Source organism: Phalangium opilio, unplaced genomic scaffold, assembly GCF_054372755.1.
Source record: "Phalangium opilio isolate 3A_F unplaced genomic scaffold, DU_Popi_V2 ptg000002l_1, whole genome shotgun sequence".
Taxonomy (NCBI): Eukaryota; Metazoa; Arthropoda; class Arachnida; order Opiliones; family Phalangiidae; genus Phalangium; species Phalangium opilio.
The window spans coordinates 2,600,585-2,620,405 of NW_028324144.1; the positions used below are offsets into that span (position 1 = coordinate 2,600,585).

Here is a 19,821-nt window from a genome sequence, read left to right on the forward strand (position 1 = left end):
TTTTCTTTGCCTCGTAGTGCCAAACAAAATTAAATATGCCTTTTCATTCTAGTACTGATCAAATTATCGACAATAATGGAAAGAAACCCATTTCTTCTAAGAATAGCTGTATCGCGGCTTTATTACCCGGTAAGTAATTTGATTTGATTTTATAGAAAAGTTATTCAGTATAAAAATTATTTAGATATGTTCATTTAGCTAATTAGTACGTAGGCTAGTAGTTTTAGAATTATTGTTTTAGTTGTCGAGGGTAGGAGACAGTTTATTTTTAGCTCTACAAATATTCTAGTCCATGCAGATTTCGCCTGAACTTGATTTATTTTAATTTTGTATCATTCGATAAGGATTTAAAATTTCCCATACCATAAGCATATTCAAAAGGCCACCAATTCAAACCCGCCAATTACAAAAGTGCTTTTATGACGTTCGTAATGAAAGGCGTCTGATTGGTCCAATAACGTCGTCTGTTTTATGTCAATTTATTTTTTTGTACTTTTTGACAGATAGTACTCATTGCTTTATCTCTTTAAAGAAATTTAAGTCAAATATTGTTATCAGTGTGAAATTTTTGAAATATGAAACCGCTAATCGGGGTTAAAATCCATATTTAAGCTTCTAAAATCCTAAAATACCATTCTTATTAAACTTTAATACTATGTTAGCGTTAAGCCTTTGTTGAAAACATATGGTTGAGGACTGGAGTGGTTAAGAATAGGGGTACTTTAGCTAGACTTTCCACTTGTTGAATATAAAACAATTTAAAAACATCTTCCCGGAATACTGTAAAGATGTTATAAAATTAAATTAGAGTTAAATTTTAGAGGTTAAGATATGATGAGACACAATGCTAGGGAAGAAACTAGGAAGTTGCTTAGCGGAGAATCTGCCGCTACTAGTTCATCAGATGAACGTTTTAGTGATAGTGAGTTGTATGGTAAAATAGCTAAATACGCAAGTACTACTGATTTAATCGAAGGAGATGGGTACAAAAAGAGCGGTATGAAAGAAGACTGCATTTTAAACAGAAAAAATTCAAACTCTTAACATATGGGACATTTATTCGTTCCTCATTTCAGGGTTTACGCAGAAAATCCCTACTCGTTACATCTTGACCTTACTTTCCTTTCTGGGTTTCGTCAATGTATACGCTTTGAGAGTCAATTTAAACGTAGCCATGGTTGCTATGGTTATTACTTTAAACAAAACGGATAATATGACGGAGGAATGTTCGCTCGATGACGCTGACTTGAGTAGTAATAAAACCACTCACATTCCAAAAGCCGGAGAATTTGATTGGGACGAGTCGCTGCAGGGGATTATTTTAGGAGCGTTCTTCTACGGTTACGTCGTCACTCAAATTCCCGGAGGAAGATTGGCCGAATCATTAGGGACCAAATGGCTTTTTGGTGGAGGAGTTTTGACAACTGCGGCTTTGACATTACTGACGCCTTTGGCTGCTAGATTACACGTTTCCGCATTGATTATTGTCAGAATACTAGAGGGTCTTGGAGAAGGGGTGACTTTCCCAGCCATGCACGCCATGTTGGCTCGTTGGATGCCAAAATCAGAAAGAGGATTGCAATCAACGCTGATTTATAGCGGAGCCCAAATAGGAACGGTTATAGCCATGCCAATATCTGGAATATTATGCGATTCGGATTTCTTGGGAGGATGGCCGGCTGTTTTTTACGTTTTTGGATTTACCGGATGCGTTTGGTTTGTTTTCTGGGCCCTTCTGGTGTCTTCGTCACCTGCTGAACATCCTAGAATTAGTCCGGAAGAGTTACGTTACATTGAGGAAAGTCAGGGAGATGAAAAAGCCCAAAATGTAATTTAATTTGAAAAAAATTAAAATAATTATAAATTAATAATTAATTTGAAAAAAATTAAATTAATTATAAATTAATAATTAATTTGAAAAAAATTAAATTAATTATAAATTAATTATAAATTAATTATAAATTAATAATTAATTAATAATTAATTAGAAAAAAATTAAATTATAAATTAATAATTAATTAGAAAAAAATTTAATTAATTATAAATTAATAATTAATTAGGAAAAATGATAAAATAATTATAAATTAATAAGTAATTAGAAAAAAGTTAAATTAATTATAAATTAATCATTTTTCGCAGAAATCTAAAACACCTTGGAGGGCAATTGCAACTTGTCCCGCAGTTTATGCTTTGGCAATTGCACATTTTGGACAAAATTGGGGATTTTACACTTTGTTAACGGAACTTCCTACTTATATGAAGAATATTATGCATTTTGACGTTAAAGATGTGAGAGATTAAGTTAATTTTATATTATTTTAGTTTAGGAAATCAACATTAAACTAAAAATTTGTAATTTCTTTCCTTAGAATGGGGCCTTTAACGCAATTCCTTATTTATTGCAAGCTATTGTTGGTTGGGGATCGGCCTATTTGGCGGATGTTGTTAGAAGGAAAGGAAAATTTAGCACGTCATTCATTAGGAAATTTTGCAACACCGTTGGTAAGAAATATTAATTAAGACATTAATATTTCAGGTAACATAACATTATGCCTTAAAAAAAGGGCCTTTTTCTAAATATAAAAGGAAATTAATAAATTAGCATTTTTAATTAATTAGTCTTAAAAACAATCAAGGACTAATCCGCCATTGGTTTAGTGGCGTCTGCTAGCCAGAACCTCTTTCCCCCTACCTCTCTCTCATTGGTCTGAATTCAACCAATCCCCAAGGAGTAAGAGGTTCGATTTAGCAGACGCCACTAAACCAATCCATGTCGTTTTTAAGACTAATTAAATGTACTAATTATCATATTGATGATATTGTAATAAGAGATCATTATTTTGTTTTTTTAATATTAATTTCCTTTTATATTTAGAAAAAGGCTGTTCTTTTAAGGTATAATGTAATGTTACCTGAACTTTTCTTTTAACTTGATTAATTAAATAATTAATTTATAATTTTTCAAATTTCCCTTAGCATTTATTGGACCAGCTGTTTGTCTTTTAGGCGTAATTTTATTAGGATGCAATTTTAAAGCCAGTTTAGCGTTTTTTGCTTTATCAATGGCATTTAATGGATTCAGTTATCCTGGTTATTGCGTAACACACGTAGATATGGCGCCTGATTTTGCTGGTAATTAATTAATTTATATTTAATTTTATTAATTAAATTATAATTAATTAATTCAAATAAAATGGTTAATTAAATTTTAATTTTGCAGGAACATTGATGGGAATTACAAATGGCTTTGCTAATATCGCTGGTTTTATGGTTCCATGGGTTGTTGGATTATTAACGAACGGAAATGCAAGTTTATTAAATTAATTAATTAATTTAATGTGGTTTAATTTTAAAAATAAATTTTTTAATTAATTAATTATTTTTTTAATTAAAATAGCAAACACTGGCTCGTTGGTCAATAGTATTTTATTTAGCAATTGGTTGTTACGTCTTTACAACCGCTATTTTCCTAATATTTGGTTCAGCGGAATTGCAACCTTGGGGAGTCGGAACAAAAGATGAAAATAACGAGGAAAGTATCAATCATAACAAAAGTGATTTAGATTTATCAACAAGGGAGAAACACGAGTCTTAAATAAACCTTAATTAAGTTAATTAACTTAATTTACAGTCAGGAAGGTAAACAAAAACAGGGCGGGGCACCGGGGGGGGGGGAAGGAAAGTAAGTACTTTTAACGCGTTTTATTTAAATTAGTTGTAGTATTTTTAAAACATTTAAGGAGAATGTCACATTACACTAAATTAATTTAATTTTATTTTTAAAGTTATATTTTTTCAATGAAACACATTCCTTAGGATCAAAATATGGGTGATTAATAAATAAATAATTAATTTAATATTAATAGGGGGGCAATGTTTATTAATGTTAGCTGTTGTCTGTTGATCTGAGAGTTATATATCGTTAAAGTGGTGTTTCTAAACTACATTAACTTAAAATGATCAATTTATCACTGTTCAAAGATAGGCGGACCGCGAAAAGGGCGGGGTTTCGACTGCCAAGGCTTATCGCGCCATTTTAAGTTTTTAACAGAAAAATCTGGGTCAAAATGACGCGTCGTCTGCTTTAGACTCTAAATATATGTATAATAAACCCCGGATTTTTCTGTTATAATCGCGCAATAAGCCTTGGTTTATGGGGGATTAGTCATTCCTCCTGTTATTAAATAAATCAATTACTGTCGTAAACTCTTAAATTATTTTAAAACTATCAAATCTAATGTTAAATCAAACTATTTTTAAATCTGAAAAAGACAATTACGTCGACTATTTTCTCCTTAATATTAAAAGTTCAACAGAAATGTCAAAAACTTTTATTGTAATGTTGAATATTTTATTATATGTTGGTGTAAAAATGTATATTAAATTGTTGAATGAATTCATCGTTTGCGAAATTTGTTTTTACTTTTTTAATTTAGGCCTAACGATTGAGATTAAAAAAGGGCTTATTTTCAGCTCAGTTAAGATTGTTTCCCGCATTTTCTTCAAGTTTCCCGCCAAATTTATGAGTGGCTACTTCCTAAGTTTGATGATAGATGGCGCCACTTTCGCTAAAAAAATCCGCCATTCGTCGGAGATTGAGGGGAAAGTGAGTTGGTGGCCTTTATCATCCTATCCTACCGTAATTTCCAATTAATTTTGGAATAATTAAAACAATCTTGACATTATGATATAATTGTACCGTGTAATTTTAAATATAATTGGCCAAGTTTAATTATTATTCGATACAAAGGTTACGAAAAAAATTGCGTAAAAACTAAACTGTTTACTAACGTCCTCGGTTGACTTTCGAAAATCGGATATTCGAAGCACATGTTATGGCGGATATGTTCTAGAAGAGAGAAAAGTGTGTGTCCGAAAATCCATTGGATCACGGTAAGATATAACGAATTTTCAAACCCTAATTTGTCTAATTATTCCCTAACAATCCAAGTTATTGTCAGACCATTTATTTACTGTTAATTACCCCCAGAATTTTCGTTATTTGCGTATTAGAAGCCGCACCTATCCTATGCCATCTTTGGCCATTGAATCCAAGCTTGAGTTTCCCCATTGTTTTGCTTGCTATTTTAACCGAAAAGGCCTAGGCACTAAAATTCCCCCGACAAAGGATTTATCAATATCAACTTTCGCTGGTAGATTTTTAGGAGAGAACCCGAATTTCCCCTTCGATAGTCATTTGGAAATAATTACGAACATATATGTCAAATGTTATTGTTATTTTAAGTAAATTAATCGTGCTAGGGACAGTTTTTTATCTGTTTTTTATATCAGTTATTTGATAGGCGGTATGTATGTGTGAAACGGTGAAGTTAAAATGTTGAGACTAGTTAGTCACTAACAAAGGCTTATGGCGAACGAAAATAGCTTTTCGTAATTTTATTTTAATAAATTACAAATGAAATAACAAAGTAAGTCAGTGTTTTATTAGTAATAATGTAAAATCTAACCATAAAACTCGCTTTTAATGTCTGGACTTTGTTGTTACTCGTTAAAATAAATAGGAATTTCGCGTAACAGAGATGTTGAAAATGTGCTTTTCTATTTTATAGTAGTTATTTGATACCCATAGTAGTTTTTTATTAGAGAAATAACAATCTAACAAAATGTCAGACAACCTTTATTTAAACAATAAATAGGCTTAAATGAAAATAGCCATTATGATTGACTTCAGAGAGATTGTGACGTTAACGTTAACGTTAAGTCATTATTATTGCAGTATGAATGAAGTGGTTTGGGAAACCGGACTGCACGGAATGCTCGCCAACGGTCAAACGGAAATGAGCAGTCTACCCCCTGTAAGGCACGGTGCAAGATCACAAGACGACGCAATGGTGGGCTATTTTTATCAAAGACCTCAAACTGATCCTGATTTTCAAAGCTACAGTAAACAAGCTCGTTGGGCTTTAGGCGATGATACTGTCTTAGAGGTAGGTCAACACTCTTTTTATTCAAATACAGCTAACAAATTAAGACTTTATTCAACACAAAATGAAACAAAAATAATTTGTTAGGTAACACATATTCCATTTATAATTTAACACAAAAAACAACAAAGGGGGGGGGGAAACAAACCTAAATACTTAACCTATGAACTTTTGATAAAATCCTAAATTTAGTGGAGTATTTCCTTAAAAAGGATTGTCGAAATTGTTTACACCCAAACTATAAATAAACAACCTATAAAATAATATTGATAAAAGTGGTCCGTCATACAGCGGAGGAAGGACTAATATAATATTGGGTTGGGTAACATGTTAGATCTTTAGGTTAATAGACTTTCGCGTTCTTTTGGAAAAAAAGGGAAAAATCAATAGAAAAACCATAAAATAATTCTTAGATCTCCCTAATATTCTCTAGAAATCGTAGGCGGTAATGTTATGTTTTCCAAGAGATACTTTTATATTTGGCCTAAAAAAGTTACAGTAGTAGGCTTAAAAGTTAAGCCTTGGCTAAATTGTGTTGAAGGATGAATTTTTAAGTCTTTTCTTTCACTACTAGCCTAGTAAATTATTCCTTAGGTCTAACAAACTTGTCTCTATCATCCCCCCCAAAGTCCCTAGTCAATATTTTTTTTTTTTTTTTGAAACTGAAAGTGTACGAAAAAAAAAAAAAAATTCTACCCCCTGGTTAGTTTTTTTTTTTTTTTTTTCGCTTTGCAAGTCTTGAGACAGGCTGACTGGCGCTCTCTCTAACCAAAAGAGAGAGAGAGGGAAGAGGGGAAAATAGCTTAAATCTCTTCCCGCCATGCATTGATGGCTTTTGAAGCTTTGATCACGTGTTCTCTTTACCTAACATTTACCGTCCTCCTGCCTTTCTTTGTAAATTGCTAGTTGAGTAGAAAGGTTTTTACGCTATGCTTCTAATCTTAAAGGGATAGTGGAATAAAGAGTGTTAGATTAATAGAGGTATCTCAGTTGTGACGTCAGTGCCTAGGTAAAACGTCACGGGCTTAGCTTTGGCAGTCGGCGGCCATGTTTGGTACCGCTTTGGTTCTATGGGCAAATAGCATGGGTGACGTCACACTAAGGCTTCTGAAATAGCTCTATAGAGTGCTGTCAGAAGAAAAAACGGTAACTGTCATGGCCGTCCATTGCTAAAGGCAGACTCATGACGTTTAACCTTGGACCTGACGTCACAACTGACAGCACTCTATTGGGAATTTGTAAATAGTGTGGGGACAAGTGTTGCCAGTCATTCTATATACCTACAACAAAATGAAAAGCTTCTAGTTCTGTTCAATTCAGTAATTATCATTCAGATCCAAACCTGAGATGCTCTATTAACAAAATACTGGCGACCCTAACGCTGATCAAAGTTATCACACTTTTCTCACGATATCATCGAGTTTAACCCTATGACGTCATAATTGATCTTAAGAGGGTGTCACGGGAAATCTCAGGGTCCTTAGAGATTTTATCTTCAATATCAGGTAAAAAGATAAATGTTTAAAATATACAATTAGAAATAATTTTAGATAGTAACCAAACAAATTTATGAATTTTGTGCCAAAAGTTTTATAACATTGTCATAATTAACCTTAGGGATTGTCAGAGGGGGTTTTGGGAAACCTGACAAGGGAAAGTCAGGGACAGGGTACTCGGGAAATTTTAAACTATGTCTACAACATCAGGAAAATGATTTCATATTAGGGTTTCATTTTGGACAGTGGTCAAATAAATTTTGATTTATAAAGCCCTAGGCCTAGTAAACCGTGAAAAACGTTTAAACATTTGTGACAAGCGTTATATGGGATTAATATATATAATTCGGGGTTGTCACGTGTCAGGGAAAACCTGTAAAACATCAGGGAATTTGATTTTAGCAGTAAAGTAAACCCCATTACGATTTGATTTGCGGACAAACTTATTGATCTGATCTTTTACACTGTATAAATATTGTACGAAATACATATTGTGGAAAAAAAACAGTTGAAAACTAAACTCCGATATGAAATCAAAAAAGCCTTATCTTCATTGAATTGATAGCGGATTTCTTATTGGGTTTTTTTGTGTGTCGTATATTGAATCACCCTCCTATAAGTGTAATATTATTCTTGATAAAACGAACCAAACCCCAAATTTTTCTTAATCAGTGAGTGTTTACGAAACTGAAAGAACTAAGAACGAACGCCTTGAAAATCGGAATAATAATTTTCTTTCTCAATTTTATCAATGTATTTCATGTCCCCTTTTAATTTTTTTTATTTTAATCAACAACGTATTTGTATTTTACATCTACTATAATTTAATCTAAACTTTGTATTATGACCTTCAACCTGTTTTAGGTAGTAGTTGATTATTTTTATGATAATTTGTTATTCATGGTTCGGGACCGAAATGCAAATTTGTTATTACGCAGTTGTTGAGTTTTTTTCTAAGTTGTTTTTCTATCCATAGATCAGCAATTTAATTTTTTGGGAAAAATACTAAATTTGTTTTAGGTTAGGCCTGAATGAAATTTGGGTGGAGTTACCTGAGTACTTCAAGGGGGGGGGGCGCAATCTCTTATGTCTAAAAATACGAAATAAATAACCCTTTGGGTGTAGACATTATCATGATTTAATGATAAGTTGATGAAATAGTTCCAACTTCTAACCCTTTTCGAAAGTCGGTGTTAAAATAGTCTGGACGGTGTTTGAGCACCTTGTTTGTCTACAACAAAGACGTTAGGTACGACTTCAGATAATATGGACTGGTAACGTCTAAGCCCCATATAATGTCTTCGGATTCATATAACATAAGTTCCGTTTATAACCCTAATTCGAGCAGACTATACTGCTTCCCCCCACCTTTGAACAAAACTTAGGGTCTCTTATTGTCTCGAAGATTTCCGCGGCAATTCAGGGATTTTGAAAATGAGTGTCAGGGATTTTGAAAATGAGTGTCAGGGAATTTTAAAATTGTAATATTAATTTTGTTACTAGTAATTTTTAAACCCACAATTTAACACAAAAGTGCGTGATTAAAATTTGTCAGGGAAATTTACTTTCAAGGCTCAGGGAAAACCTGAAAAAGTCAGGGATTTATCATTTTAGAAATGAAAGTCTATGGCAACACCTAAATAAAACGGTTATAGTCGTTGCCTTGAAGGCCCACCTACTTTGGTTACAGTCTACCGATCACCTATGACCAAATAAAAGGGGGGCGTGAATTAATTAAACACGGAATAATAAATACAAATTAACAATAGAAATTGTTAATGATTATTTTTTCTTTGACGGGAAATTTTTCAATTTGAAAAGAGAAAAGGGGAACGTGTTTTTCATTTTTCTCCAAAAACTTTTACACCAACTTTTTTATTTATTATTTCAATCCCAAAAATATTTCCAATTCAGTATTTCACGAAAAGTTATTTTGTTATCGTTAAGTTAATTTACAGTGAAATCTCTATCTCTCCCTCTCTCTGAACGTCTGAATATTTAGAAAAAATAAGTGAGGTTTCTATAAAATCTATCCGATTTGAGTCAGGGATGATGCTACGGAACCTGCTCCCCTGTTTAGTTCACTGAACTTGTCTATTACGAAATGAAAACCATAAAAAAAAATATTATATGTACCTTAGTAGAAACTGGTTTCATACGTTTTTCGACTGCAATTTTTTATATTGCTTTAACAGATGCCTGCCTGTCTTTAGAGAGTATATAAAAAACTAGATTCCAGCACCCGCGTCCGTGTTTCGCGGCTTTAGGTTGAGGGGAAGGGGGTAGGAAATGTTTTTGGAACTCGACCAATTTTTCTCTCTCTAGTTTTATCGCGTAGGAAGCAGAATAAAATCCTCAAATTTGTTCACTAGTGCCAGGATCTACTATCAATGCTAGAGCCCTTCTAGTCTCATCTCACTCCTGGTAAAATAATGAATAAGTTTTCGTATTATTTTTGAACAAAATTATTTGAATATCAACGGAGGCCGAGTAAATTGGAGCTTGCTTCAATTTGAAAATATATATTACTAGTATTCCTATTTATTTTGTTTTATTCAATGTTTTTATAGATTTCAATCATTTGGTTCATATGTTATGTTAAGATTCAGCATTGGCATGTTTTGGACTTTGTTTTCTCATTCAGTAGGCATCGTCCACGTTGACCAGCAAAGCAAAAATAAATCTTGCAAGCACTATCGGACTCGCATTCTGCAATTATATAAAAATAGTTGTTTTCAAAAAGACAATTTATAGTAATTTTTGCACGCGATGTGATTTAAAAATTATCTCAAATCTAAAGAAAACCTTACTTTTTTGAGAATTTAAACTCTTCTGATTCCAAAAAATATGCTTGATAAATATTTAAATATGAGGGAAAACACTTCGAAAACAACTTGAAATTTGGGGGCAAAAGCAAATTTGCGGAGAAGATTTTTGGCGGGTTTTTCTCCTTGCTACGTCACTCACGGCATCTCGCGGAAAAGCCAAGCGCGAGCGCCCGAGACTACTAATGCCGCGCAAAACTGAATAAAATAGGCTTAAAGTGTTAGAGTCACCAAAAATCGCTATTTTTAAAACTAAAAGGTTTTATTCCCATCTGAAAGATCAAATCTTTCTGATTCAGAATATGTATTTATATAATGCACTAGCCGTTACCCGCGGCGTCGCTCGCGTGTAATAAGAACTTTCATCTAAAATGATATAAAGAATGTGAAGATTTTACTGATGACTAATATTTTTGTAGCACCCTAGGAGCTAAGGCACTCGGCACAGTCCGTCAGCCCGTCGGGATATTTTTCATTACTTTTCACGCGGACATTATTCCATAAAGATGGGTTTTTAAGTTTTTGGCCGCCATTTAAAAAGATGGCAACAAATCGAACCCAAAATACCATTCAGCCCGTCTATAGGTTAAAGGAAACCATTGTACTAAATATTTGTGAAATCGGTTAATACGCGCGGACTTTATTGCATAGAGAATATTTTCTTACATTTCTGGGCGCCATTTTAAGAGATAGCGAAAAATCGAACCCGAAAGACCATTCAGCCCGTCTATAGGTTAAAGCAAACCAGTGTACTAAATATTTGTGAAATCGGTTGAAACGCGTGTACTTAATTGCATAGAGAATATTTTTTACATTTCTGGGCGCCATTTGTTAAGATGGCGGCGGATTCGAAAAATCTTTCTTAGTACGCGCCTACTACTTATGAGTAACGTTCCTGCAAATTTTCAGCCTTCTAGGGCAAGCGGTTTGGGCTGGGCGTTGATTATCAGTCAGTCTGTCATTCAGTCAGTCAGTCAGTCAGTCAGTCAGGACTTTGATTTATATAGATATAGATAGAAGAAAATTAACCCCTAAAGTTATCATAGGCGAGAAACGGCGGATAGAATGTCTTAAACCGTTCCTTTAATTCCAAAAGAGAAGCAAATATCATAGGGGCTGGGATTCTGGGAAGGTCACCTTCTTTGGTTATTTCACTCTTGCCAAGAAGCGCCGCTAGAGGCACTGCGAGATGACCAGGCTCCGTTTTGCATTGCTTCTAGACGACAGGGAAATAACCCGAGGGGTAGACACTTGAGAACTCAGGTGTACAATGTCTTGAACTCAATGTACTGTCAAAGCTGAATTGTGAGTTCCGAAGGCTTTGAACTCAATGCACTGTCAAAGCTGAATTGTGAGTTCCAAAGGCTTTGAACTCAATGCACTGTCAAAGCTGAACTCAGGTGTACACGGAGATCCAAAGCGTCTACCCCCTCGAAATAACCATCCTAAGATGGCGGTGTTCCACCACTGCGTGTTAGTTTCTCTGCAATACGCTTCAACTTAAGGCTTTCCTCTTCAAATAGAAATTTCCAGTAAACGATACAGTGTCTGTAGTTTTATTTATGGTTTCGCTGACCCCTATGACCCCAAAGGTCACTCAAAAACCATGATTTTAATGTCACCCCGGAGGCGTAAGCTTAAGCTTTCCATCGACACCTCATTTACTCCAAATCAAAAGTACGTGTGAGAGGTTTTCCCTTACAAACGCACGAACTAAAGGAAATTAATATTAGATTAACTTCGTGGATTATAACATCGTTATCGAATACTTTCGTTTGAAGTTACTGTAGCTGATTGCTGAGTTACCTGAGAATTCGTAAGTTCCCCTTTCACGTGAAAAACCACTTTTTACCTGGTTACGCGTACCGGCCGGTTTTCCGATGTTTTTCTTTCGCAATTTTCTTTTCTTTAATCCCAAATCGATTTGGTTTTCGTCTCCCGTACACCTACCTGCTCCTTGTCAGCTTTGGCTTTACTGCCTGGTGTGTGTTGTAACAAACACAGGAGGGTTAACAACGGGATGTGAAATAGGTGGAGGTATTGTTCGTGTAATTTCAATTTCTGAATTTGTACATACTATTGTTTCCCCATGATTGTACGCTGTTGCTACAGCACTTGGAAACGTTTGGGAGTTTTTAAAATTGATGTCAGGGAATTTTAAAAGTCAGGGAATTTCGTATTGGTTCAGTAATATTGTAACATAGATTAATATATTTTGAACCTTGTCATTTTGAAACCCACAACATTCTGATTTTTCTACATAATTAAATAAAATTGGGCAATTAAAATTGGTCAGGGAAAAACCTGTTAAAGTCAGGGAGTTTGAAGTTTTAAAATTACAAATACACTGCGCTGTTCTAATCTAAACGTAAAAGTTCTAATCAAGATATAATTAATTTAATTGGGATTAAAATCAAGGAATTGTAGTTATCTTTTCCTTCTGAAATCAGCTTTAGTAAACAACAAAAAATTATCAAATTCATTCCACATTAAAAATTCTCCTTGTTTCAATGAGTTGCGCAAGATGCGATGCAAATTTTCCAGCCCGGTGGCTTGGTTTATTTTAAAAAGATGAAGGCTACGTACGTACGCTTTCATCCGATTCGTACCATAGGCATGGTTCCTTCACGAACCCTACAATCATCATGTACGCAACCCAAGTCAGTCCAAACGCCACCGACCCAGTACATAAAACTATCATACTCTACGTTCTGAGTCGGCGTCAACATATCCAGGGTTGGTCCCTTCTTCGAGGATAGATGCGAGATGGAGTGGTAGAGCGATGATACGGCAGTGAGTCTCCCAGAGGGCCAGAGTACCTCGCGCACACCCCTATTTTTGGTAGGGGGTTGTTAAGTGATGCCGAATACTTGTAGCGCCATTTAAAAACAGAAGCTAGTTCTCATGAATTAGCTTAAATTTTTAAGACTCAGGGGGCATTGTTGACGTTTCAGTACCACGTACGACCCTATGGTCTGCTACTACGAACTTTCTCGTGACGTCATACTATCCTATCTCTTACCTCGGTTTTGGATACCATGTTTGAAGTCGGCAGCTCAGGCCATACAGTTTAAATTACCAAGACGTCACATCCCCGTAGCTCCTCCCCTCTCATTACCACTATGGAGTAATTTCAGTAGAGAGGGGGAGTAAACTGTGTACCCCCAACTTTGGGGGCAACTTTTTAATAGATAATGATACTATTTGCCTCCGATAGGGGGGAAAAATCACTAAGGTAAGAGATGGGGTGGGGCGTTATGACGTTGCCATCCATATATGGGAAAGAAATTACTCTATAACAAAACAAAACGCCACTGAGGATGCTGGGAGGACTTCGTTGCCGATCCCTAGATGGGGTAGAGGTAGTACAGAGGCTGCGTTATAGGCCCCACGCCTCCATCTCCCGTCTCTCCTCTAAGGTAACTTTCTCTCTCTTGTAAACCGTCTGGTTTTGCTTTCGGGGGAGAACCTTCAACGGCAGAAGAAGCTGCGTGCGGATCTCGCTCTCTCACTAGTCGCGTCGGTTGAATTGGAATGTAAAACTGGTGTGCCGGTTCGGGAACGTTGTTGGTCGACTAGTTTTTGCTCCAGAGGAGCAGAGCCGGGAGAGCGGCAGTTGTTGGCAAGAGCAGTGTCTGCCGCGTTTGTAGCCCCAGCATCTTCTCGTCTATTTCGCGGCCGGATACTAAACTCCTTGGTCATTGCACCCGGGTAGCCCCGGCGTACGCGTGTACTTGCGCCAACCAAGTTGTTGTACCGACGTTCTCGCGGATTGTTTATCGGTAAAAAATAAATAAAAATAATATGAAATATAACAGTGATGTGGTCGCGTTTTTAATGGTAAGGGACTTAAGTTAAATACTTTCCAATAATTTATTTTTAATTAGGAACCGAATACGTCGTCATTTAATTCTAATTTATTATATTGAAAAGGATTAAGACCGCGTTAATTTTGTGTGTGTTTGTGTGAGATTTTAAGTATTTTAAAATATTGGAATGTGGATACCCGTAATGGTAGTTATAAATTTTATTTTTAATTTGGTGTTTAACCTTTTTTTCCATTATCCCGTAGTTATTAGTGTTTAGTATTTAATTAAGTCTCGTTAGTAATTAAAGTCTATTTATGGTACTTATTGGTTTGGTTAGGTTAGGTTAGGTGGTAGTTAGAATCGGGAGAAGGGTTAACTTGGGCTTGTCGCGGGTCACAGTGTGTTTAAAAATTTGGTCTAAACAAAGATCAGGGAATATTTTAATTTTTGTCCAAATTAATTATGAGTTTGTTAATTAAATTAATGTTTACAATGAATGATAATTTAAATATTGACAACTACTTCTAGCTTTTGGCTTCTGAAAAGATAAGGGAATTCTAATATGAAAATTAATTGGTAACCCTAGGCCTAAATTGGACTGATTGTAATATTGGTTTAATGTTTCTTCGATTGTTCCCCCTCCGGAATCTAATCTGAATTATTTTAATTTATTATATCTCATTATTCTTAATTGGTATATATTTAATTTCGAAAGGGAACTTGTATATATATATATCTATATAAAAATAGATTTCTTCTCTTTCTTTTTCTTGGGAATCTTTTTGTGTACCCAATACGTGAGCGGTTTAACGAATTACTAAAAGCCATACCACAAAGATATTTACGATTAAGTTAACTGCCGCGGAATAAAAAAGAACGACCAAGCCTTCTTCCTTCGAGGTTTGATGAACTTTTACTTATAATATAATAAAAAAAAACGTCCCTTAATTGGGGTCAGATTACTTACACAGAGGGGAAGGACACGCGTCAAAGAAATAACTAAAGTATAGCCTTCATTTATTAATAAGTTATCATGATGACGGAGGACTATCGTTACTACCACTCCATCTTACATCTTTTCTTCTTGGTTTCAGCGTTTACCTTTGTAAAGCAGTTTGGGTGGGCTAGGCGTTGATATGCATGATACAATGGGGGCCATGTAATGTCAGTGTAACACTTGCTCTAGCTTTAAACGAACTCGATGTGAATGTGATAGGCTTTCTGACATTAATCGTAGTTACTGATTACGGACTTACAGCGACACTTAAGTCTGTTCCACCCTGTACAAAACCAATTTAAAATCATAATATTTGCGTTGAAATTTAGGCCTAGTATCCGACGTCTTTTTTTTTCGTAGAGAGTTTCGACTTACAAGTACTCTTTGCAATATGCTACTTGTAAAAAGATCACGAATCGATAAATCTAGGATATAGCAAATAGAGAATTTTGAGGGGAAAAGGTTTCCGGCTTTTATTCATTCATTCTTTCTTTCCTTTCTTATTCCATCTTCTCATGAATATTGCACGTGCCCGTATGATTTGATAATGAATATTCTGAAGCGAGTTTAGTTCCGTTTTATCATAGGTTTATAAGATATGTTCCATAAGTATCTTAACTCGAAAACAGTGGCAAATTGGAGGCTATAGAAGTTGCATTTTCGACTCAAAATCGATTTCCCTGGCCTTAATTTATGCATGCAGACTTATTTTTTAAGCTTAAAATCAGAGGGCTTTGGTTTGATGTATTTCTCCTGCATTGATATCAGTTAAAATCGGTTTTTCAAAGACTTTTATCAACCCTGATTTAAAAATAAGAAACTGTCAATTTTTGCTGAGAACGAATTAGCGTTGTTAAGAACTTCTTGAAAGTTTGCCAAAGAATCTTTATCATTTTGGACTAGAATTAATACATTAATCTTAAGGCTTAATCAAGATCAGGAGTGTCTTAACATTTCAGTCTCCCTTTAAGGTGGGGAAAAATTACACATTGCGTAATTCTTAACTGCCCTCTTCTTGAAAAAACTAGTTTATATTTTTTTTTTCTTTTAAATAATTTTCACTTATTTGCACCCGGAAAAGAATGGTTCCTTTACTTAAAGACCGAAAATTACTTGGCGGTCTAAGAGTCCTTAATTGAAGCCAATAATAAGTGAGGGAACTTTCTTTTGTTTATAATTTGACTTGACTTCAAAATTGCGCGGCGTGTTACTTTTGAAAGGGTGTGGAGAGGAGATAACCGCAATATAATTAAAGTAAAGGGGGTGTTTGAATGTCTCGTAAGACGAGGCACTAACCACCACATAATTTTTATTTAATTAAATGAAATATAATATAATTAGAACTAATTTATTTATTTGTTTATATTTGAAATAATTATTTAGACTGTGTCTCGGGCTAAAATGTGTCTTCGGTATAGACACCGTGACCTTTGACCTCTAATGTAAAGGCTGGGATACAATACTTGATATTAGTTTTTTTCCTCACAACTCAGACAGCATTAAAATGTCTTTAATCATAAATGTAATAATTTAATATCAAAATTGTTAAATTCCACCCCTTATCATTTGACCTTTAACCCGCTACCGATGACCCCATATTCGCCTAGGTAGTAATTATCCCCTTGAGGTTTATAATTCGGAAGAGTCTCGAGTCGATTCTCGTCCAAGATTCCAGACACCATGATTAGTAAAGAAATTTAAATATAATTAAAAAATTTAATTCGTTCCCAATCCCAAAACTAGTTTTTCCCTTCGTTTTAATTTCTTGGAATTTGGGCGTTTATTATAAACCGAATTCGTGATTCAAAATTTTTACATAGAAAGAATTGACGTGGCATCATTATCATAAGTTTATAAGATATGTTCCTTCCATAAGTTTGTAAATTCTGGTAACTTAGAAACTGGAGCTTGTCATGAAGTGAGAGAGGTAGGTCATAGATTCAGGGTAAAGCGAAGACGCCTGGTCAGGCGCTGCTGTCAAATTTGGGCTTAGTAATGCAGACTAAAAAGGAGAAGATGGAAGTCCTGCATGCAAAATTAGTAGTAGTCAAGAAGCGATGTCTAGTTTACTAGGGAGAAGGTATAAATTCATTCATCCACATTTCCAGCTTTATCTGCAGTCCAAACGTACGTAGGTCCGTAGTTAATACCCGCCGCCTCTAAATTACAACCAGCATCTCATTGGTTCTTGAAAACTCACGTCAGCGCGACGCGAATGACGAAAATTACTTGTATTTTCCGACTGAGGAGAGGTAGCGAAATAGCCCGGGACCTCCTTTTACGTCCCCCTTGTATTTTGAAAGGGGGACTGGGACTATGGCGCGCCAATACTTAGGCATCTTATACCTTCTCCCTTGTAAACTAGATACCGCTTCTTGGTGTAGTCAATTCTCGCTTGTCGTTCTCGAACTAGCTCGAGCTGTAAGTCGCTCAGTAGCATTACGAAGTATAGGTAGTGTCATACTTAGGGAAGGAACATATCCTATAAACTTATGGTGGCATCTATATACCTTTTTTCTAAACCCTTAAAAGAATTCTTGACTTTTTTGGTTTAATCGAGCGGAAATTCGCTTTCACTCCATCTTATCTTTTCCTTTCTTAAGATGCATGCATTTTTAATCGATTTAATTTTATTTCCTCTTTTGAGTGTAATGGCACCTTGTTGCCTTTGAAGGTAGACGGGTAATATAGGATTAGCCGCGATAGTGTCATTACTCTGACTGAGGGATAGAATTTAGCCGGTTTTTTGGGTTGGGGGGTTCGCAAAGTGAAATTGAGATCTCTTTCAAAAATATGGAATTTCCTAAAGGCAGAAAATTTCACTTTTCATGATACAGATGGGAAGCCGGTGAGCTGAGCGTAGATCCGGCACTTTACGTTATTGCCTTATATACTTTAACGCTGTCAATCGTGTCGTATTGCCTTTAGGCTACACAAAATATTGTTAAAAAAGAGAAGTAAATTAATACGAAGTTATCAATGTATAAATATTACTTTTCTGTATTGTTTTTATAATGGGGTTTTTTTTAATAACGTCAGGATAAGGTCTTTCTTCTTTCTGAACAATTCAGCCCCTTTGGCGGATCGACAATTTTTACATAACGTTTCTCTGCCGGAAGTACTTGTCCGTCACTTTATCGCGAAATTATTGCTTTTATTTTCGAGACAATTACCCAGCCCTAGCTTTTGGGGTATCTGTAGTCGGCAGATGACACTCCCTTGAACTAACAAAAATTTCCTTTGGTTTTATCGACCAGAGCTTTAGGTCCATGTTTTTGTTATCATTATATGGATTAATAATTATTTTGGTCTATCGCGCTGCGCTCTCACTAGGGATTTTCTTGGAAGGGGGTGTGTTTAAGGTAGGGTAGGGTTGCATTGCGGCCTTTGTAAGTTTTGAGTAGTGTCGTATGGCTGGTCAAAAATTGGCAGTTAATTAATTTTTAATCTTAAATTGGATTTTGTTTAATTACTCGAGCTCTGATTGTTGAAACATCGAGTTTTTAATATCGTTTGGAAGGGAATAAGTTGGGCTATGACATACTCAAAGGATTTAACCGTATCTCTAATAGAACCAGAGTTATAACGCTTCAAAGTGGAGGCGTCGTTAGGGATTTTTGTGTGGAGAATTAATTCCATCTTTTTGCTATTTTGCTTAATTACTCATCCCCTGATTGTTGAAACATCGAGTTTTTAATATCGTTTGGAAGGGAATAAGTTGGGCTATCACACACTCAAAGGATTTAAACGTATCTCTAATGGAATCAGAGTTATAACACTCCAAAAGTGGAGGCGTCGTTAGGGATTTTAATGTGGAGAATTAACACCATCTTTTGCTATTTTGCTTAATTACTCATCCCCTGATTGTTGAAACCCTAAATATTTAGTATCTTTGGAAAGGCAAGAGGTAGGGCATATACTCTAAGGATTTAACCGTATCTCTAATGGAATCAGAATTGTAACACTCCAAATGAAGAGAGAAATGAAATAAGTAAGAAGTGGGAAAAACATTACAAATCTCGATTAAAATTGACAGCTGTTGTTGTGGAAAAATTTAATTAATTATATTGAAAGAATAGGAGCAGCTATCAGCGAAGAAATTTGTAAGCACGTCCTTCCTTTCTTTCTTTGTTCAATAATTAAATCCATTAATTTTAAATATAAGAATGGGATTATAAGTAGAATTTTAAGAAAATCTTAATTCATTCAATAGATTAAGTTAGTTCCGGTTTCTTTAAGTGTAACAAAAAAGAAGAATGAAATTGATCGACTTTTGGTTCCCTATACTTTTAATTTTCAGACACTCGATATTTTTCACGATATAAATTATCGGGATCATGCCGCCGTCAAAAGAAAAACCGGTTTTTTTCCTAAAAACAAAAGCATAGATATATATTAAACAAAAGTGAAAATTTAATATTCGGAACCTCTTTACTTCTTGAACTATTTAAAAACCACTCCCGTTGTTATTACTCTTTATATGGAAAAACCTGGAAATATATGGGGGGAAAACTCTGGGAAATATGTGGGGAAAACCTGTAAAACTCATGGAAATAATGATATATGGGAAAACTCCGGGAGATATATGGGGAAAAAACCTGGAAAACTCTGGGAAATATATGGGGGAAAAACCTGGAAAACTCTGGGAAATATATGGGGGGAAAAACCTGGAAAACTCTGGGAAATATATGGGGGAAAAACCTCGAAAACTCTGGGGAATATATGGGGGGAAAACTCTGGGAAATATTT

At 35.0% G+C, this 19,821-nt stretch overlaps 2 protein-coding genes across 7 annotated transcripts in view; both read left to right on the forward strand.

The window, feature by feature from the left end:
- Positions 1-459: 459 nt before the first annotated feature.
- Positions 460-4,412, forward strand: MFS10 (major facilitator superfamily transporter 10). Its single transcript, XM_089837361.1, has 7 exons — positions 460-997; positions 1,077-1,828; positions 2,140-2,289; positions 2,370-2,502; positions 2,977-3,132; positions 3,221-3,306; positions 3,398-4,412. The coding sequence occupies exons 1-7, from the start codon at positions 832-834 to the stop codon at positions 3,593-3,595; spliced, it is 1,641 nt and encodes a 546-aa protein (XP_089693487.1). The 5' UTR covers positions 460-831; the 3' UTR covers positions 3,596-4,412.
- A 164-nt stretch (positions 4,413-4,576) lies between these two features.
- pum (pumilio) overlaps positions 4,577-19,821 on the forward strand; it is a 39,936-nt gene continuing 24,691 nt past the window's right edge. For 4 of the 6 annotated variants that reach the window (XM_089836984.1, XM_089837123.1, XM_089837186.1 and 1 more), the window contains exons 1-2: positions 4,577-4,893; positions 5,738-5,948. In XM_089836984.1, the coding sequence (XP_089693110.1) occupies positions 5,739-5,948 (210 nt within the window). In that variant the 5' untranslated portion in view covers positions 4,577-4,893; position 5,738. Of the gene's footprint in view, positions 4,894-5,737; positions 5,949-13,853; positions 14,107-14,158; positions 14,281-19,821 lie in introns of those variants that run through there. The other 2 variants (XM_089837236.1, XM_089837244.1) reach the window with 2 other exon arrangements.